This window comes from Homalodisca vitripennis, chromosome 1 (genome assembly GCF_021130785.1).
Source record: "Homalodisca vitripennis isolate AUS2020 chromosome 1, UT_GWSS_2.1, whole genome shotgun sequence".
Lineage (NCBI taxonomy): Eukaryota > Metazoa > Arthropoda > Insecta > Hemiptera > Cicadellidae > Homalodisca > Homalodisca vitripennis.
Genome location: NC_060207.1, coordinates 3,876,212 through 3,899,453, shown reverse-complemented (window position 1 = coordinate 3,899,453; position 23,242 = coordinate 3,876,212). Strand labels below are relative to the sequence as shown.

Here is a 23,242-nt window from a genome sequence, read left to right as displayed (position 1 = left end):
GACTGTGACTTTTTAAACTACAAAACAATAAAATATAACCTTTGTTATCTTAATTTGTTTACAGTACACACTGATACGACTTAAACTGTGTTTATACTAATATTGTTCTGTATACTTAGATGTAATTAAAAATTCTAAAGACCAAAGCTGTTTACATTAATAGAAAGTAGACTAAATATAAAAAAAAAATTAAAACACTTAATTCATCTATATTGCACCACTACTGCTTAAGTCCTGCATAAGCATATGATTGCGGCATCTGTGATTATGTGGTTATCATGGAAACCTCTTGATTACGGTTGTATAGAAATATAAACTAAGAGAGTACCTATTTGAATTTTGGTGATACGTGTCACGGCAGAACCTGGCCTGGATATTTACGTACATTTGTGTTCCTTCTAAAAATATTGGGAAATTTCTGAGTTGACAGTGTAGGAACGCTCGATACATTTTTCAAAATCAAATCAAATTAAATTAATCTTTTTTCAAAATTTACAAACAAGCATAGTACACGTGATATATATGAATTTAGTCCCACATGGGCCACAGAGGTCTGTGCGTGGTGACGAGTCTGTTTCTTGTTGCTGTGCACAGCGGTATTATAAAAGTTATTAATAATAAAAATAAACTATTTTGTATATTTTTAAAACAATTATTATATATAAAATCTAAAATAAAATAGACAACTGTAATTTGTAGGCCACAGACAACATTAAATTATGCCACAAAAAATAGGATGGTTAATATTAAATTATCTCACGGCATCAGAAAGGTTCTTATGACCATACACTAACACATTTTAAGAACACCGCAACACAATTGAAAACAATTAAAGTTTGGTTTCCACTCCGATGCTTTCGATATTCCTGGTTCGGTTCTAGAAGAATCGGCATTGTGGGATCTAACGAATGAATCTTGTACGTTTTTCTCTGCTAAAGAATCTCTCTTCTTAAGTTTATCATTTTGTTTTTTCTACGATTCTAACAACAATTATGTTGGTTGTCTACTTTTAGTTCTGTTCCTAGCTATTAATATTATGTGAAAGTTACACAACACTTATCACATTCACATATATAGAAGTAACCACATGGCAACCTCGGGATCTTATGTTGTCATCAAAGCCCTCATTTTATAAGTAAATCGGAAACCAATTCTGCATTCTTTGAATTAGTGTGGGCTGTGGTTGTGGATTATGTTTGAGTGTGGCGCAGAAGTAGTTTGTTTCTATTGTGTTGTGTTGTGAATGATAATCCAAGATTCGTTGCATTGTGACAATATAGGTTATCGAATCTCTTATTTCTGAATAATAATAAACACTAATGGCTTTGATGAAAGACAAATTTTTACTAAGTGAACTGAATGAATTGGTGTCTGATAAAAATTCCTATGTCAAACGAAGAAGTAAGTGTAATCGCAGGTTATGGCTATCACCTATTCACCTTTCAGATCTTAAAGGGTCAATAAAGGAATGTTTAGATTCTGAGGTTACAACTTATGATGAAGGGTAGGTCCAATTTATTTGGGTCCCATTTCAACATTTTGCGTAAGTTAGTGATAGTTTCAAAATAATGAACAGTCTTCATCTCTTAGTGGTGGAGCTCTTATTTACATGTTCTTTTGGAAGGATAATAAAAACCTCACTTGTATCTTGTGACATCACACTTTTTTGCAGACAATGAAGAGAAGATTGTACAGCTCAGGGGTAGGGTACGATAAGCGGACCCGGTTTTTTTATATCGAAGATTGTAATCATCGATACCTAATATTCGCATCTCAAATCCTAGACTATCAATCGGTATAAAAGTATCTATAGTCCTCAATAACAATCGCATGTTTTAAATTAAAATATGAATTTAATATTTACAGTGATCAAACAAATTATTATAACCAAAATTAGGAAAACTGAAGACGACCATATTTGCTCCTCTCACAGTTACAGGTGTTTCTTTCCCACAAATTTCATGTACGTTTTTCGGTACGATTATATGTATTATCTGAAAGTGTTTACAGCTGATGATCAACACTTATCACTGGTTTAGTGATATATATATATATATATATATATATATATATATATATATATATATATATATATATATAGGCCCTATATAAAAAAGTTATATATATATATATATATCACTAAAACCAGAAAGAGCCAGATTTCTTGGTGTAGCATAGCCTACTTTCTTTTGGCAATATTTTTAAATGTAAAACGGTAACAATGAAAATCAGGTATTCTTGAAAATAGCTACACTAGTTTAGCCAACTAGTCTGCAGTAAGTTAGTGGTGGTACTGGTTCTTGTTTACAAGACCCACTTCACATTATTTGTTGATTTTCTTGGGTAGGGTACGATAAGTGAACCCGGTTTTTTATATTAAAACAGGCAAACGATATTACTTAATCATAACTATCGATATAACCAATTGATACTGATTAATTATTTTGAACAATTAACTTAATCTATATCAACAGCAGCTGCAGTATAATAAGAGGCCACCACCACAATAGAATCATAGTTATATCAACCCTAGAAGTGGCAGGCGCCAGATATACGGCCCAATTACGTTGCGTCGCATTGTGTTAATTTTGAAGGAGTAAATATAATCTGATTGTGATAAAAAATCATATATTTAGAAAGATGAACAATCATACTTTCAATAATAATGTATTTTATTAGGTTTTATACTATTTTTAGATATCCTCCATGGGTATAAATAAACAGTTGTGCAGCAGACATCTGACCCGCTTGTGCAGTCGTGACTGACGGTAGTGGTTACTGCACAACATTTGTTTACTTTCTTGTGTTGTTCCATGTGCATAGTTTGGAGTTTATTTCAGCTAGTTATAACTTATGAGCTAAATAATAGTTTATCACACATAATTTTGTAAATAATTTGTGATAAAATGAGTGAAAACACTAAAGACAGATCAAGTGACTTGAGAGAACTGCTAGTGGGTGAACCTGTTTCAAGTGATGAAGGGGAGGAATCTGACTTCAATGTTGATTATCAAGGTGATTTTACTGATAGTTTTACTGATTTGTCCTCTGATAGTGAAGATGATTATCAACCTAATAGTGACGAAATTGATGAGTGGAGCCGTGAGCACAATACTCACTTGGACAATGAGCTCCAAGCTTCCTGTAGGCCAACAATACAAACAAACGCTAGTCCAAGATCTTCTCCTAGGCCATTTGATATTCCTGGGCCTAGTTCTAGAGCTGTCCCCCAATTTTCTGATACTGCTCCCACAGCTCATAAATGGTTGTCTATTATCCCCCCAGAGCCTGAAAAGCAAATACCTTGTTTTGTTAGGGAAAATAAAACGTCCTCAAAAATGTCCACCAAGAAATACAAAACCAATAACCTATTTCTTCCTATTTTTTACTCAAACAATTTGGAGATTAATAACCAGAGAAACTAATAGTTATGCAAAACAGATTATTGAAAAGGCTAGAAATGAAAACAGAATCAAAGGGCAAAGTAGGCTACATAAATGGACGGATGTTACAGTGAATGAGATTAAGAAATACATTTCTCTGGTGATAAATATGAGTCTGTCTTTCCATAATAATATTATACATTATTGGGACACAAACCCAAGCCAACATGTATCGTTTTTTGCAAAAGTAATGAGTCTTAGACGTTTCCAAAGTATCAATGCTATGCTTCATCTAAACTCAATAGAAAATCCCAAAGTAGGCGAGGCTGGCCATGACCCATGGCACAGTCAGGCCATACATATATGAACTGAACCATAATTTCAAACAGTATTTTGTACCTTACCAAAACATCTGTATAGACAAGAGTCTAATAGGTATGAAGAACCGGATTGTCTATATGCAATACATGCCTAATAAGAGACACTGTAGATTTGGACTCAGAAAATTTGAGGTGTGCGATAGTAACACAAGCTACATGCTGCATTCTGAGTTGTATTGTGGGAGTGAATTTCTATCAGATGGCACTTTATTTATTTATTTATTTATTTATCAACGGTCAGTGCCATTTACACAAATGTACAAACAAGCAACTAGTACATACAAAAGTACAAATTACAACATAAGTTAACAACAATATTTACTAGATAGCTTCAAGATGTATATAAATAATTTCCAACAAATAATTATTTTAAATACACAAATAGTAACAACAAAGAGTATAAACTAAGCAACAATCAATAAATAATCTCTAACAACAATTGACTTCAACCAACCCAAGAACAATACTGATATGTAGGTATATAAATGCTATTAACTACAATGGGACCAACTAGCATTTGATCTAAATACATTTTAAATGCTATGCCTAAGAACAAAAAGAAGATAAGACTAGAAAAAGAATAAGTATAAAATTTCCTGAATAATCACGAGTGCAATATGTTTTCCCTGAAGGTAGTGGGTGAAGAGCCAAAGAAGTCGGCCCGTGCTGAAACAGAGTTCCCATGTCTCAGTAAACGAGGGATGATACTGTGGTAGCCGTAGCTGGTTAGCTGATGTGTCTTTCCAAAGAGGTCTCTCGACCTGGTGCCTCCGACTGGAACACGCAGATCTACCATGCCGAGGAGATCGGGGCAGTCGATACTACCATTTAGCAGTCTGTGCAGGAACATCAGGTCCAGATACCTTCTTCTTGACTCCAGCAGGGGCAGTCCAAGAGCATCCCTTAGCGTTGTCACCGGAACCTCCCTATAGTTAAATCCCAGCCGGACTCCAACTGTCTTCAAAAATCTTATCTGAATTCTTTCCAGTAGGTCACAATGGTTTTTCTGGAAAGGAGCCCACACCACGGACGCATACTCCAGATGTGGTCCGACGAGCGAGATGAAGAGATGTCTCAATGAGGGAACAGAAAGACCATCACGTGAGGCTCTTATGACAAATCCAAGGGAAGCGTTGGCTTTTTTAGAAATATGTTGCAAGTGCTCCCGAGGGTCAAGATTAGGTACCATTATTATTCCAAGGTCCTTTGCACTCTCCACTCGCTTCAGATGGGCACCTCCAATAGTATAACCATACTCAAGAGCTGACCGAGAACGTGCAAATGTCATCACAAAACATTTGTCCGGATTCAAGTCCATGTCATTCAACACACACCATTCTACAAGACCATCCAAGTTACTTTGCAATCTACGGCAATCATCAGGACCAGTTATCTCAACAAAGACCTTAGCATCATCTGCAAACAACAAGAAATTAGTTGAAAGCCTGTCGCCCACATCATTAATAAACAGGCTGAACAAAATGGGTCCCAGGAGTGAGCCCTGAGGTACGCCTGACAGAACGGGTATCGGTTCAGAAACTGCTCCCCCAAAACCGCACTTGTAGATGTCTATTATTAAGGTAGGACTCAAACCAGTCAAGCAAAACACCATGGATCCCAAAGGCCTCAAGTTTTTTGATCAGGTGGACGTGGCTAATGCGATCAAAAGCCTTAGAGAAATCCAGGTAGACTGTGTCGATCTGAGTGTCCCTAGAGAAGGACCGGATTACAGTGTTATGAAAAACAGCCAAATTAGTTGACGTGGAGCGACCCGCAAAGAACCCATGCTGTTCGGGACAAATAAAGCTCCTCAAAGAAAAAGAAATGAAATCCAACACGATGCTTTCAAATATCTTGGCCAGACACGACTGTATAACTACAGGTCTGTAGTTTTGAACATTCCCCAAGTCACCAGATTTGTGAATTGGAGTAACATAACCAGACTTAAGATTCTGGGGGAAAACTCCTTTACTCATCAAAAGATTGAAAAAAATAGTGAGGTGGGGGGCAATTGCACTAGAGCAATATTTTATGACTCTGGGTGGTATACAGTCAGGGCCAGAACCCTTGTAGGGGTCCAGAGCTTCAAGCCTTTTTTCCATATCAGTACAATCAACAAAGCACGATGACAAGCTTGCATTTGACTGAGGAGGGTATGTAGAGGGATTACTTCTTGGCAACCGGTACACAGATGCAAAGAATCTGGAAAAAAAAGTCACACATTATTGAAGGATCTTGCGTACTAACGTCATTGTAAATCAATCTTGATGGTATCCCCAGGTTTTTTCCTTGACAGTTCACATGCGCCCAAAAAGCCTTGACGTTTTCCGGGATTGCCGAATTCAACCTCTGAATATATGAATCGTAACACACCCTAGCGAGAACACTGCATGACCTTCTCAATCCACAAAAACGCCAGTAGTCCTCATCTCTAAGAGTGGATTTAAAAGTCTTATGAGCAATCTTCTTCCTGGTAACCAAACTCACCAATTCCTTCGAGAACCAGCGTGGAAACGTTTTACTTCCAATATATCTTATGGGGGAATTTTCAACGATGACTTGTCCCAGTTGTTGGCAAAAGCCCATGAACGCAGTCTCCACATCATCACAATGAACAGGGTAGGGAGTATCCTGAATCCATGAGAAGACGTTATCCATATTGCACCTATTTAAGTCCTTTTGAAATCGCTTAGGATCCCGTTGTATAGAGGAAGAAACTCCGAAGTTAATTTCCAGGGCAGGATGATGTCTGTCCTGCTGCAATACTGTGTCAACGGCAGGGCTCACCGAGGTACACTTCATTGAGGCTAAGATCAAGTCCAAGATGACTCCCCTCTCGTTCAGAGTACTGTTATATTGTTGAAGATCTAATGTTGTGGCCATGTCAAAAATGTATTGGGCACTTAAATTAAAATTGTTACCCATCTTCATATTGCGCCAGTCGATCATTGGAAGATTGAAGTCCCCCACTATGATAATGTCACTATACTTCGAACGCTCAGTAAAAGCTTCTTCAACTGACTGACAATAGGCAGCATAGGCACCGGGGGGATGATTTGGTGGAATATAAACCCCACCCACCACAACGCAAAAATTCAAACAACCGACTGCTACAAACAAAGATTCAATTTCAGGTGCGGAGGTATGGACTGACCATGATTTCAACTCCTTGCACACTGCCACCAAAACACCCCCACCGCTCAGCTTGGAGCTGGTTTCTTCATTCCTATCCTTTCGATAAATATTATAATTGTTCAGACCCAATTCCTCGTTCCTGATGTCTTCATTAAGATTAGTTTCACAAAAAACAAGTACATCGTAAGCCCACAAAGGAGCTAAAACTTTAAGACTTGACAGTTTATATCTAAGACCATTCACATTCTGATACAACATACAAAGAGGCCTCTGACCGTTGAAAGTTCCTAGTTTTTTTTATTTTTCTGTACAATTGTTGGAACTCCATGCACAAACTTAATAGTTAAATTCACCTCCCCAGCAGAAGTCCTTGACTGAAGCTCTTCTCTCAACTTTGCTAGGTGAAGACGCTCTCTTTTAGTTCTGTCCCTACCTAAAGACAGCTTAGCAAAAGACTCGTCCAAGGCTCTTACCACATTTTCATCGAAACTCTATATTATCTTCCTAGACTCAAACTGGTCCTTTAGAATCACCTTTAGCGGGCGACACCCACCTTGGCTATTGGACCACGCCCCCAATCTGAACGCCTTTAGGTTCTTTGTATCAACACTCGGACACACCGTAGAGACCACAGTCCGAACCTTTTCCAGATTATATTTCTTCCGATTACTTGCATCCTTTGATTTAGATTCGGGAAGCTCGTAGATTATAACATTAGAAAGGCATTTTGAGCGTTCATTTATTTCCCGAAGAATTTCCTCAGGGCTGATTCCCCCCGGCGCAGATTGAGCTTGCATATCAGATACCTTTGTTTCTAACACGGTGATTCGAGACTCAGACTCCGTTAATCGTGGTTCAAAAGAATCCAACTTGTTGTTTAGAGCCTTTAAATCGTTTTTTATATCAGCAACGTCAGAGGACACTGTCTTGATAGAGTCTAATGTTGCTATCAGAGTTGACATTTTCGAGGACAAATCAGATATCTGGGATAACAATTTGTTAATTGGCTGATCAGCAATGCGTACGCAGTCCACACGATTGCAAACCCATTTTTCATTATTGTCACTGGCGTATTTAGAATACTCAGATTTAGACATCCGCACGCACTCAATATGAAACCAACGCTCACACTCGTTGTCACAAGCAATTCCATCGTCAGAATCAAGTACCTTTATTAAACAAACAGGGCAGGTTTCCTCACAAGTCGTAGCCATTGCACCAGAGATAATAAGGACTTTGGCCTTTTATTATTTTTATTGTATCAGATATATAATGATAAAGACCACTTGTCGCTATTCAAATCTCCACAATAATGATCACCAAGCTAATCTATAATCCATAGAAATTTTCCGTAATTCGCAAGAATAACTAACTTTTAATATAGTATAATAACAGAGACCAGTTGCAGCTACTCGATCCACCACAATAGTGATCCCTGTGCAAAAGATATATCTACCAGAATTCTTGAGAATTTCATATAGTGCTAACTTCATAAAAACGATGTACGATACAGATGGCAGTGGCAAAAAAACCAGCGCAGGTTCGTTCAAGTGTGACGCAGTCCAATCCAACACATATGCAGGCAGACAGACACTGGTGTTATTGACAATACAAGACTGATCGAATTTGCTAAAACTTGTTTATTAGTAGAAAATCAAAAGAAAAGACTGTTCATTTATAACCTTATTGCATGACAATTTAAACAATTAGGCACATATAACTTACACAATATCAAGCCTAATAATAGTAGCAAATAATAGTTGGAGCACTAGTCAGAGCAGACAAGCAAATCGGCCATCTTGAAGCAAAAAAAAAAAAAAAGCAACTGGCACTGACCCTTTGGCGAAGAAAGTAGTTCTTTTCAGCTTTTAGAAAAATCCAATCTTCTGGACAGAGGTTATCACCTCTTCACTGATAATTGGTATACAAAGATTCCCTTGGCCGAAACACTATTCAAAAGGAAAACCTATCTCCCTGGAACTATAAAAAAAAATTCAAAGGGATTGTCAAAATCTTTAATAAATAAAGATTTAAAACCAAAAGAAATTGTATATTTTAGAAAAGGCATTTTGTTACTTGTAGGCTTCAGAGAGAAGAAGTCAAGGAAACCAGTATATTGTTTGTCTACTGCTGTACATGCTGAAAATAAAATTGTAAAGAGTAAAAGAGGTACTGAAGTAGAAAAACCTGTTCTGATAGCCAACTACAATTCATTCATGAGAGGGGTGGATGTAAAGGACAAATGTATATACCATGCAACCTGCAGCAGACCAACAAGAAGATACTGGAAGAATATCTTTTTGAACTTTTGAACCTTACATAATGCTTATATCCTTTACAAAAGAAATACAGATACGCCTCTCAGTCGAAGAGACTTTATGGTTAGTTTAGTTGATGAACTAAATGTTGACCCAAATCACACTCCAAGGCAACTGTCAATTCCAGGAGCAGGAGTTGATGTTCTTGGTCCAGTGCACCAACTAGTTTTGCTTCCCGGAAAAAAACAATCGATTGTGTATGGTGTGTTCAGAAAAACATAACATAAAGAAAAAAACTAGCTACTGGTGTCCAGGATGCAATGGTGGAATACACCAGAACTGCTATCACCTCCTAGAGCACTTCTACAGACCAACAACAGGTAGAAAGAGGCGGAGGTGATCCAACAGCGACACAGAGTAGAGCTGAATTCTACACTTGTATAATATTGTAAATATAGGTATGTAACATCAATGGGTTTTATATTTATTTTTTAGTTGATTTATAACCAAAATGATTCATAAAAATGGTTTTAGGGTATTGAATACATTATGTGTCAACATATATATATTGGTTTTATGTCTTGCCCCTATGCATCAAACATAAGTGCGTTGGTACATTTCCGTAAAAAAACATAAAAAGTGTAAATATGGATTTTTAAAGTCATATAAACTTATATTTCTGTTTATATAGTTTAGATAATCATAAATATGATTTTATTGTGGTGGTGGCCTCTTATTATACTGAAGCCTCAACAGCAGTAAACACTCCAATAATATACGTAATCGTATTATTATTATATATACCATCTACATACACGTATTCATATTATTATAATATGTACGATTACGTGTATATATATATATATATATAACAATAATAATTATTACTATACATACACGTTATATATAGTGTGTATATATAATATATATAATTACGTTGTATAATTATAAACAATTCAATAATTATGACATAAACCATAATGAATTGTAGCTCATAATTATTTATGAGTTTCCTGTTTGATCGATCTTCGTTCTGGTTCATTTATTATTTATGTAATTTCTTAATTATTTATAATTTTGCCTATACAGTATACTCATATTTTAATTTAAAACATATGATTGTTATTTAGGACTATAGATACTTTTATATCAATTGATAGTCTAGGATTTGAGATGCGAATATTAGGTATCGATGATTATATTCTTCAATATAAAAAAAACCGGGTCCGCTTATTGTACCCTACCCAATTTTCTAAATTGGGTAGATATGTATGGATCAGTTGGTACTTGTGAAAAATTAATTTAAAAAATCTAGCCTATTTCCATATAAAATTGCTGAAAATGGATTAACTTTCTTGTTTATTGAAAAAGCTTAGAAGCTTTTACACTTAGAATATAGAAAAATGTAAAATCATTAATGATTCACATGTTAATAAATTTCAAAATGTTAATCAATTGTTTGTGTGTTAATCAAAGTTTAATGCGTTTAACATGAATATTATTGGTATCAGTGAAGCAGAATGGCCAATCCAAATTTTAACATTATTGTATTTTGCTCGTGCTCCTGAACAAAACTATAGGCCTTTTTGGTTTTAGAGGATCCAAATCAAGATAACTATGTTTTTAATAGTTAAAAGTGTCATTTTGTGGTTATACTTTTAGCATTATCTGTGCCCGATAGCTTATCTGAATATTCTGTGGTCAAAATAGCTTAGTACAGCATTAACAACCATATGTGCAGTAGCCTTCACTGAATCATGGATAACCATGGTGTTCATCACTGTATCGCCGCGCTTTAACTCTAATACCATAAAATAGTTTTGCAAGTTACATGTGCATTTAAAATATTATGAAATTCAAATATTTGTTATTAACCAGAGGAAATATATATTTATGTGATCAAAAGTTACCAGGTAGTTTGTAAATACATTTGTGTGTACATACCAAATTAAAAGTTACGTTGATTTTGCTTATGTATCCGTTTTTTACACTATTTATTCGTTTGTAGATAGTTTAGTTAAATTTGTTTGCATTATTTCCAAACTTATTCTTATGGCTGCAGTGTAATAAGCAACCAACAATTGAATTATTATTATTAACGATGATTTAATATTATTATTAAATCATCGTTATTCATGAGTAAAGAATCTTCAATACAAATATTTTAACCAAATTATGTTATAGGTATTCCAAATTTCACCATAAAAAGTAATATTGTTATAGTGAATGGATCAATCCATATTAAGTGGTCCAGAAATAAATTATTTGGTTGCTTCAAGATTTTTTTTTCTTGAAAGTAAATTTCATTAGAAGCACAAAAATACAATTTGTTTTTAAATTTTACAGCCGATGGTGGCCATTTTTCCATCTCAAACGATGGCTTATTTCTAGGGATTTTTGCGCTAATTAAATATCTCAGCTTTAAAAACAATGCATCCTAGAACATTAAAATAAATACCAATCTCTTCAGAAAGATCCGAATATTAATATGGACCTATGGGTATGCACCCTAAAAACTAAATGTACTGTGTAGATCTAAATACCTGTTCAAAGTTTAACGCAATAAGATTGCAAAAATGGATTTTCAAACATATTTTTATAGAAGAAGGCAAATGACTATGTGTTTGTTATTTTTTAATCTTATAGATATATAGGTATAGGTGGGTACGCCAAATTCTGAAGTTTTAAGCTGTGGACTTGCATAGGATTTTAAATAAAAAAATTTTTTAAACGTAAAATTTTCAAAAGTTGAAGCTCAATATGTCTGTTGGGCATGAAAATGAAAATTTGAAATTTGGCTCATATTTAGTACTAAGTAAGAGTACTAGTATGAAAACATACTAGTCCCAATTCAAGGTTGCATCAGTTGAGTATTGATCTCACCATCTTTGTTGCTCTATAGTTTTCTTAATCTAAGAAAAACAGTACTTTTGATATGCCTGCTTTGTTTAGTCATACCAAAACATGAAAGTTGGAATCCGTATATTTCGAAAAAATGTCTGCAGCTCATCAAGCACAGGTTTTAGACATAACAAATAATCAAAAGAAATATTGGTTACACTGACTACACATGTAAACCTTTTGCTAACAAGGTTAGAGTTATTACTGCATTGTGAAACTTGTACCTAAACTTATTACTAGACACATTGGTTTTGGAAGATCACACGTTTAAAAGTGTTTACCATGATCTTCCATTTTAATATTTAGACATTTTAAAATGTATTCAAATTGTGTTGAAACAATAACAATGTTTGGGATCATATAAATGATTTTTCATGTTTTTCTTTATAGGTTGGATGGTATTATTTTAAGTTTTAAAAATGTGCAAGTAACCACAATATCGGAAGACAATCCAGGAAACGTTCAGATTCCAGTCGACTACGTTGCTGATGTTTATGTCTTCAAACCGAAAGTAGGAAGTGTTTTAACAGGTAAATAAACTTATACGAGTGAAATGTCTATCAGTGTCTATATACTTAGTGTCTATACAACGAGTGTGCCACTGAGTGCATATATGTCTAACTCAATTAATTCTCAAGATGCCCTGTTGGCAGATAGACAGATCAACGATCATACAGAAAAGAAATAATAAAAAAAATCCAAATTCAATAGTTAGACATGCATCTTCGTAGAACACATTCTTGTCTTTGTGGAAATGAAGTTTCTTACAAAATTAAAGTCGGGATATCTTGCCACATGTCACGTTCATATTTTGTTCGTTAAGTTAAGTTTCATAGAAATGTTAAAATAGTAAAAGTCCCGGTGAGCTTGGGAGGATACTATTACACAGAGCGTGTTGAAATTAAATCTTGTCACTGATTTTTATCATTGAAATTGACTTTCCACTCTAGTATTTATTCATTTTACTCTATGAATATGTCACATGTTCAAATCACATGGTTGTACACAGTCTGTTGACACATTTATTTATTCTGCTGTTTTCTCATTGTCACCATAGTTACCCATAAGACCCAAGTATACATATTATATATGCTATATATTTGCTAATGCTCATTTGAATCCCATTGAGTAACATGAACCATATCTAACTTAGGGTTGCTTATATAAAAATGAAGCTTCATGGAAAATTTCGTGCAGGCCATTTTGTTTGTGATATGTAGACAGATAGACAGAAATAAAATTTTTTCCCCACCCTCACAAGTGATAGGCTTTACTAACCAATAAGTATTTTTTTTTAATTTTAGCTATCAATTGAAATGATCAATAGCTAACTTGATCCAGGTTTCATTGGGAACTAAATACAGTAGTAAGAAACATCAACATAATTTTTATTGTTTGTACACGAATACATGATTATTAGTTTCTCGATAGTGGAAAAAAGTTTCTGTAATGTATCCCTGTACAAAATATTCTCCTACTTAATAAATTTCTACAACTCTGAAGAATTGATGTATTACATGTTTTTTTTTTTTTTTTTTTTTTTAATAATAATTGTTTTAAATGTTCCAGGAATAGTAAGCAAGAAGAATAATAATCATATAGCCTGCTTGGTGCATAAAACATTCAATATAACCATTCCACGCCCCATGAGAATCACAGTTGAAGATTGGAATGGGAGTACTTTAAATATTGGTGATGAAGTTACTTTTAAAATTAAGTATGTGGATTTGAGTGGCGAGTTACCATACATTAAAGGCTCTTTATAAACAATAAGGTAATTTCAATATATAATATTTTTAGTTTGCAAAAACACCAATATACTATTATGTTGCAGTGTAAAGTTATTCTAAACTAGTACATAATAAATTCTTGGTTCCTCCAGGACCTTTTGTCAAGTTTTCTAATTATTACACCATTCTTCCACAACCTTCTATCCTAGATGGCATACGAATCATTATGTTATTATTGTTATATGATTTTTGGGGCACTTCAATCTCTCTCCCAGAGTACTTTCCTTGTTACAGCCTGAAGCTATTTGTGTTGTTCTAAGTTAATTGAGAAAACACAAAAACATGTATTAAACTTTTTATTTTTACTACATTGAACAAGTTTAAACAAATATTTATAATTATTATAAATCAATTATACAAATTTTTACTTTTGCATAAACTATATTTCCAAGGTTTAAGTAGTAACACTTATTTTACCATAATAGACAACAGATACGAGGCTTATCCGGAAAATAAAGTCCATTTTGCAGTAACTATTCAATCTGCAAGCGAACAGGCGTAATGAAGCCAAATACTTGGGTATTACAATTGACAACAGCCTAAAATGGACTACACATGTTGACAATCTCTGCAAAAAGCTGACCATAGGACTTTATGTTGTAAAGAGACTTAAGTCTACAGGGTGTCCAGCAACCATTCGAACAAACTTTGCCACATTGTTCAGCAGGCCAAAACTAACAAATAATGCAATATAACAGGTGCCCAATTTCACTTCGTTTAGCGTCTGTCTGTCTGTATGTGTTTTTTGGGAAAAAATTACTACTCAAAAACCACTTAAGATACAGAATTCAAACTTAACATTTATGTTAACCTAGTGTTGGTCCTTTTCAGTGAAAAAAACAAAACAAATATCTCATTGCATTTCAAAATTTTCAAATTGCTTTAGCTTTGAAACGGCTACTTTGACAACAAATTCACCAGGATAACTTTTTTTAGCCTTGTTTTTTTTGATAACCTTAAAAAGTTTATTCGTAAAAATCCACTACATTGTTGTATGTACTTGCAATGCATGGATTTAACCTGTTTTTACGTTTGGGTGCTGTAACTCAGTTATTTGTTATTCAATCTTTTTGAAACAAAAATTGTTGAATTGGTTATAAAATATGCTAAAAAAAGTTATCCTGGTGAATTTGTTGTCAAAGTAGCCATTTCAAAGCTAATACAATTTGAAAATTTTGAACGGCCGCCATTTTGAAATGCAATGAGATATTTGTTTTATTTTTTTCACTGAGAAGGACCAACACTAGGTTAACATAACTGTTAAGTTTGAATTCTGTATCTTAAGTGGTTTTTGAGTAGTAATTTTTTTCCAAAAAAACACATACAGACAGACAGACGCTAAACGAAGCGAAATAGGGCACCTGTTATATTGCATTATTTGTTAGTTTTGGCCTGCTGAACAATGTGGCAAAGTTTGTTCGAATGGTTGCTGGACACCCTGTATAAATGATCTAAAAACAGCAACTACCGCTTACTATACTGTTTTTGAGTCTCACCTCAGCTACTGTCTTTCAGCGTGGGGCAACTCTAGTAAAGCAAATCTACAAAGAACCTTTATTCTTCAAAAAAAGTGTGTCCGCATTTTAGCTGGTCTACATTCTAGAGAAACTTGTGTAGATATGCCTTTATTGAGCTCCGCATAATCACTGTGGTGTCTCTATACATACTTCAAGTGAATATGTACGTATACAATAAAAACTTGACAAGGGGTAGGGACCTGCACACACACAACACCCGCCAGACTGCAGATTTTACCTTACCAGTACACAGAATGGCACTGTTTTCAGAGAAGCCATCGTATATGGGATCCAAGCTTTTTTAATGTCCTACCTGAAGACATCAAATCACAGAGCAGTAGCGATGCCATGAAGAGAGAGCTAAGAAGATGGTTGCTGCATTATCCATTTTACACAATTGAAGAGTTCTTAAATTGGAAAACTCAATGTAATCTTGACACTTAAAACTATACCTGTATCATCCCTGAATTATACTTTTGTTTTGACACAGTTGTAATTCTCTAAGAATGTACAAATAAAGCCTATTGTCTACAACAGATGTGTGTCGACTCCCAGCGTGTTTTATGTACTAAATGACGTAATTTGCCGTAAAATCATTGTAGAGCGCTATTTACTGTGCGAATTTAGGATGTTCAAAACAATTAATCAACCTGCTGACTGCGAAATACGGTGTTGTCCAGTTTTTACAGCAAGAAACTTTTCAGCAGTGAATTATACTTTTGTTTTGACACAGTTGTGTATTCTCTAAGAATGTACAAATAAAGCCTATTGTCTACAACAGATGTGTGTCGACTCCCAGCGTGTTTTATGTACTAAATGATGTAATTTGCCGTAAAATCATTGTAGACCTCTATTTACTGTGCGAATTTAAGATGTTCAAAACAATTGATCAACCTGCTGACTGCGAAATACGGTGTTATCCAGTTTTTACAGCAAGAAACTTTTCAGCAGTGAACATTTATAGACAGATAAGTCCCTAATACAATGAGTAACAGCAAACTGCGGAAGTGAGAGAACTTTTTAAAGATGGACGGGAAAAATTTCCATGATGATCCGCGATCTGGCCAGTTATCAGTAATCAAGGAAAGTTTGGTCAAATGTTGATAAAAAGATTCGTGAAGATCTGCGATTTACCATTACATCATTAGCTTTGGAATTTCTGACCATTAGTAAATGGCATTGCATAAAATTGTCTCTGAACTTTTGAAATTTCGGAAATTGTGCTCACGTTGGGTTCCCAGGCTGCTTACTGAGGAACACAAAATGAGAAGAATGGGTTGTGCTCTTGAGTTTTTAATCCAATATTATGAGGAGATACACTTTTAGAAAACATTTTCACAGGTGATGAGACATGGGTTTTCTCACATAAGCCCAGAAACGAAACACCAGTCAATGGAATGGGGTTATTACAATGTCACCAGTTAAATTCAAAGCCTAACAAACAACCTTAAACACGCAAGGCTATGGTAACCGTGTTTTGGAATAGACATGGGATATTGTTAGTCGACTTAATGGAATGAGGAACAATAAATGCAGCACTTATTATGTGATACTCTGACAAAACTTTGACATACAATACAGAGTAAGCGATGTGGCCAGAGTAAGAAATCGGACCTTACTTTCACCCCTTGTAATTCTTTTCTTAATGTATTATATTTAATATAACAGTTCTTTATGAAGGACTCTACAGTGCCTTATCGTTTGTCTGTACAATAAATCTTCATCACAAGAGACTTGAAACTTGGTACCTGGGGGGTTTCTCTTGACTCTATTGAACACTATTGATTTTGGAGTCAAAAGCCCAAAGAGTAGTCAGTCTATCTGTTCATCTGTCTCATGTGCAATAATTCTTGATACAAAGGTCCTAGAAACTTGAAACTTGGGATATAGGTTTCTTCGAAAGTAACCTATAAATTTTGTGGTCAAAGGACAGTCTGTTCATATGTCTGTCTGTCCATCTGTGTGAAAACTCAATAGACAGTTACTAGAGACTTGAAATTTGGATCATAGGTTCGGTTCCTCTTGGTTCAAGGAAGAGCACTATTGATTTTAGATTGAAAAGTTAAAAAGGCTGTCTGTCCATCCGTGTGAAAACTCAATAGTAAGGTACTAGAGACTTAAAATTTGGATCATAGGTTCGGTTCCTCTTGGTTCAAGGAAGAGCACTATTGATTTTAGATTGAAAAGTTAAAAAGGCTGTCTGTCCATCTGTGTGAAAACTCAATAGTAAGGTACTAGAGACTTAAAATTTGGATTATAGGTTCGGTTCCTCTTGGTTCAAGGAAGAGCACTATTGATTTTAGATTGAAAAGTTAAAAAGGCTGTCTGTCCATCTGTGTGAAAACTCAATAGTAAGGTACTAGAGACTTAAAATTTGGATCATAGGTTCGGTTCCTCTTGGTTCAAGGAAGAGCACTATTGATTTTAGATTGAAAAGTTAAAAAGGCTGTCTGTCCATCTGTGTGAAAACTCAATAGTAAGGTACTAGAGACTTAAAATTTGGATCATATGTTCGGTTCCTCTTGGTTCAAGGAAGAGCACTATTGATTTTAGATTGAAAAGTTAAAAAGGCTGTCTGTCCATCTGTGTGAAAACTCAATAGTAAGGTACTAGAGACTTAAAATTTGGATCATAGGTTCGGTTCCTCTTGGTTCAAGGAAGAGCACTATTGATTTTAGATTGAAAAGTTAAAAAGGCTGTCTGTCCATCTGTGTGAAAACTCAATAGTAAGGTACTAGAGACTTAAAATTTGGATCATAGGTTCGGTTCCTCTTGGTTCAAGGAAGAGCACTATTGATTTTAGATTGAAAAGTTAAAAAAGTTTGACTGTCTTATCCTACGCAGCTGTATACTGTAATGGGATGGATCATGTTTATTGTATTGAGTTGGCTATCAAGTAGTTTTGTGCAACAATGCTCACATGTTATTGTGAAATATTCTATTTTCTTACTGTGATATTTTAATGATCCAACCAAATGTTACTCATTGATTTTATATTTTGTGCATTTATAAAATGAATTAACTGTCTATTGAAAAATTAGTTTAATTTTCTACAGTCTAATATATTTGAAATAAATATATATGTAAATGACACGCATGCTCCTTAATAGCAGCAAATAGATACCATATTTGGATCAATAACTGTTGCACCACAAATAGTTCTTGGTTTAGAAAAGTCACATTTAATGCTAAGTTCCACATATTACAAGGAAATGCCTAAAATAAAATTATATCACATAACTTAAATTGTTGAAGCATAAGCTCAGTGTACAATTTCATAATATTAAAATCAAGAGTTAAATCATATATCACATAAATATGTTAATGGTTTTGTGTAGTCATAAATGAGGGTTTATGTGCCCTTACATTAAAAATAGATGTACCGCAAGTGTTACTAAAGAAATGAATCAATGCCCTTTAGAAATTAGTCAATTGCTCACAAGCAGAGACAAAACATGGACATCATCTACGTCGTTTCTTTGTTTCAGATAATGCTGAACGTCATTTAGTTTGCTGAAGAAAGGACAGTGAATTGAATCCACTCTAATTGATATTTATAAGAAAAACTAAGCTTCTCTTAGCCCAATAAGAGTTGCTAATTATTTCTTGGTGCTTGTTTATAAATAACACTGATTATGGATGAAGGAAACTGTGACAGTTTACATGAGTTGTCTAGTGTTGTAAGTGATAGTTTATTAAGTAAAATAACAGTTAGGACAAAACCAGTTAGAACTAAAGAAGTTCTTCACCATATAGAAGAGAATTCACAAGTACAAAATGAAGAAGAAATGGAAGTGTTCAATAAATCTACAGCTAAACCGTCAAATACTGACAGATTAAATAAAAAACGAAAAAGAAGAAATTCAATTGCAATCTGCACTATAAGCCAAAGTAAAAAAGAAATGGATCCTTTTTATAACATTAAACTTGCAAAGAAACATAAATCAAAACGTAAAACTTACGGTGGGTATGAAAATGAACCCCATTCAAAATATTTTTTTGAGGAAAATGATAAGATTGAAGATGATTTTAATAAATGTGACTTTCCATCTGGTAAACATGAAAGGGAACACAATCATTCAGGATACTTACAAGACGAACATCTTAATTTTGAAGAAAAAGTTGAAAGCAAAGCTAATTCTGAAACTGTCTCTCCAACTGTGCAACAAAAAAATAAACACAAACTGAAACAAAAACATTCTGAAGATTCGCAAAGTGAAAACCTTATTTTAAAAGGTAAACATGCAATTGATTCTAATGCTGAAAGTAAAAGTGAGTCTCCAACCATCACACATCACAAGAAATCTAAATTAAAAAGCAAATATTCTGAGTACTTAGAAGAAAAACATGACAATGATAATAATTCTGAGATTGGCTCTCCAACTGACAAACATAAAAACAAACACAAATTAAAACAAAAAAAGTCTCAAGATTTTCAAAGTGGAAACCTATTATTTGAAGATAAACATGAAAGTAAAGCTAATGCTGAAAATGAAATTTATTCTCCAACCATCAAACATCACAAGAAGCCTAAAGTGAAAAGTAAATATTCTGATTACTTTAAAGATACAAATCTTAGCTTTGACAACAATGTTCAAGAAAAAGATAAAAACGAGAATAATTCTGAGATTGAATCTCCAACTAACGAACATAAAAACAAACACAAATTAAAACAAAAAAAGTCTCAAGATTTTCAAAGTGGAAACCTATTATTTGAAGATAAACATGAAAGTAAATCTAATGCTGAAAATGAAATTTATTCACCAACCATCAAACATTACAAGAAGCCTAAAGTGAAAAGTAAATATTCTGATTACTTTAAAGATACAAATCTTAGCTTTGACAACAATGTTCAAGAAAAAGATAAAAACGAGAATAATTCTGAGATTGAGATTGACTCTCCTACATCCCAACATAAAAATAAACACAAATTAAAACAAAAACCTAATGAATATTTTCAAAGTGGAGACATTTTTGAAGATAAACATGAAAGTGAGTCTTATTCTGAAAGTAAGAGTGATTCTCCATCTGTCAAAACATCAAACAAAATCCAATTTGAAAAGAAAATATTCAGGAGACTCAAGAGATGGTCATATTAATGTTGAGGAAAATTTTAAAGAAATAGATGAAAATGATGCTAATACTAAGACTAAAGATGATTCTCTAATAGTCAAACATAAAAGTAAGAAAAATAAGGTACATGATTTGAATAACATAAATTGTTCTCCTATGGCTCCAAAGAAAAATAAAAGTAAACATAAGCTATTAGAAAATAATAATGAAATACAATGCTCAAGTAATTCAGCTATCTCATCTTCAATAATATTAAAAAATTTATTGGAAAGTGAAAGAAAGGCTTTGTATAGAAAGAGACACAGTATTTCTAAAAAGAAAAAACAAACAAAACAACAAAAGAGCAGTGAAATGTGTAGTAATGTCAATAATAAATCAACAAAGGAATTACAACAAAAGGAAAATTCAGAATATATTCCTGAGAAAAGCAAGAAAAAGAAAATGCAAAACAAAAAACACAATACCAACTCTGTAACTTCAAGAAATAACAAAAAAGGAATTGTCAAAGAAGATACATCTTCGAACGAGATAGAAATTATGAGAGATATGTTACTGAGAAAAGCTATGGAAAATACAAACCTCGCAAAGACAAATCTAGAAGCTTCAGTGGAATGCACTACTATGAAAGAAGATAAACATAAGAAATTTTCCTCAGAGATTGAAAAAATAAAGTTTTTGGGTAATATTAAAAAAACAGAACACAAAGAGGATAAAAATAAATGCAGAAAAATAAAGGGTAATAAAATGGACATGCAACATATTCAGCAATCACTATTGAACAAAGCATTGAAAACACTTAATTCAAAACCTGCAAATATTAAAGGTTCTTTCAAATTTAAACCATCTAAAATAAAAAGTAAAGATAAACCAACTGTAGTGAACAATCTTAAAGGCAAGACAGGTAGCATGAAGAAAAAGAAGAAAGCTGGAACAAAAGATGAATTAGAAGAAATGACCTCAAAATTGTTATCTGCAGCTCTTTCAAATAAATAAAAGTAAATCAAATTGTTCCAGACGATATTTAGTGCCTTAAAAAATGTTGTTGTAGTCTTCATCTGAAAAAAGATCAGTTATCAGGTAGTGATAGTTATCTATATGTATATAATTTTCTATGAGTGAATGATTCATGCCAATTAAACAATACTTAGTTGCTTTTGTCAAACAAAATTTAACTTCTAGCTACTTAATATTATTTTTAAGTTTTGGTAAAAAATGTTCATAAGAAGTACATAGGAAAAGTTCAGTAATCATGTACATGCACTGTACATGTGTTTATGTTACTTTTTTGTTGGTAATTTTAATATATATTACATTTTTTTTTTAATTGACATTAATTTAGGTGATATTAATTTTCACTTTGAGAAAGTGTACCTTAAAAATATATTATTCTACCTGACCAGTCATAATAGCAAAACCATTAATTTATACAAATGTTCCTCATAAATGTAATTTTCAAATCTTGTAAGTTCAAAGAATGCTTGTTAAAAATTTTTATACCACATCAAAATTAAAGAACCTTAAAAATGATTTATAATGAGTAACATTTTGGCTGTTTTATTGTTATCTGAATTTAAAATTATTTTATATCTTTTTTGACTATACAGCTTAATTGCATCCTGTAATTATATAACAGATAAAATTCTTGAGCTAATAACTTGATGTCTCATTTTATAGCGTCATGTTTTTATTGTTATACCAATTTGTTATAGTATTGTTCATTTATAATATTTTATGCATTAGTGTTAAGTTCAATTGAATTTTTAGTGGAACCAATTATGCTTAAACAATTGATTTGATTTGAGCAAAGATTATTTATTTTGTTTGTTTCTTATATAAACTTTTTATAAATTGTACAGATTTTATTTGTATTTAATACCAATTCATTTGTCTCCTACTATGGAATATCTTTATAATTCCTCTTTTTAAGTCTACTGTCTTGACTTTTTAATATTTTTAAACAATTTTTTTAACATAGTTATTGATAGTTAAACATTTTCTACATTGTTGTTTATACTAGATTGTTTTTCAAGATTCAAGATCTTTATTTGTTGTTAAACATGATTTACATGCAATAAACATCGTCAGTAATATGAATGGCTTAAAAAATATTTAAACTAAGAACTTCTTATTTCAGTTTCCTTAAGCTTCTTTCAATTTCCTAATTTTTAATAATTAATTAACAAATTTAAATAGAGTAACAAGAAACTAACAACAAGAATTAACAGAAAAATATTAACAAGATTAACAGTGAATAACAAAACAATAACAAAAAGCCTATAACTAGTGAATTAAAATAATCGAGATAAAATTGGTAAAATTAGTCAACAATTTAAAATAAACTACAACAAATCAACAGTAATGAATGTATTATCCTAATTTAAAATCTCATATCACTAGTATCACTTGCCAAATATTGTTCTATAGAATAAAAAAGCTTTCTCTTTAAACCAGGTCCTCAGTACATTTTTAAATTTCACCATGCTGACTGACCAAGCTATTCTTGGTAGTTTATTAAACAATTCTATTTCAATAAATATATGACTTTTCTTTGTTTTCTCTAATCTAACACTTAAAACATCTAACTTTCCATTATATCGAGTTGGGTAACTATGTACATACTGTCTTAGCTGATATTTACTTAGGTTTGCCTTAACTCTTAACAAACAATCATAAATAAATGGACAAGGCAGAGTCATTATATGTAATTCTTTAAAAACTGGGTAGCAAGACTCTCTTTCTGGTATACCCTTAACTACTCTTAGTGCCTTTTTTTTGCCATAAAAAACACTTGCTTGGCTGCACTAC

General features: G+C 33.1%; 1 protein-coding gene across 3 annotated transcripts; it reads left to right on the top strand.

Annotated features, from left to right (window-relative positions):
* Window positions 1-965: 965 nt before the first annotated feature.
* Window positions 966-21,131, top strand: LOC124356573 (GATA zinc finger domain-containing protein 14-like). Of its 3 annotated transcripts, none has more exons than XM_046807664.1 (4): window positions 966-1,401; window positions 12,448-12,587; window positions 13,627-13,831; window positions 18,853-21,131. In XM_046807664.1, exon 4 carries the CDS (start codon window positions 19,000-19,002, stop codon window positions 20,461-20,463), a length of 1,464 nt encoding a protein of 487 aa, XP_046663620.1. In that variant the 5' UTR covers window positions 966-1,401; window positions 12,448-12,587; window positions 13,627-13,831; window positions 18,853-18,999; the 3' UTR covers window positions 20,464-21,131. The 3 variants fall into 3 exon arrangements, with proteins under 3 accessions (XP_046663620.1, XP_046663612.1, XP_046663628.1); XM_046807656.1 differs by having other exon boundaries at window positions 966-1,504; XM_046807672.1 differs by lacking the exon at window positions 966-1,401 and adding an exon at window positions 9,456-9,614.
* Window positions 21,132-23,242: the final 2,111 nt, after the last annotated feature.

What these genes read in the sequence shown, in the direction of transcription:
- LOC124356573 (XM_046807664.1), top strand. Translation starts at nt 19,000, where the DNA reads ATGGATGAAGGAAACTGTGACAGTTTACATGAGTTGTCTAGTGTTGTA.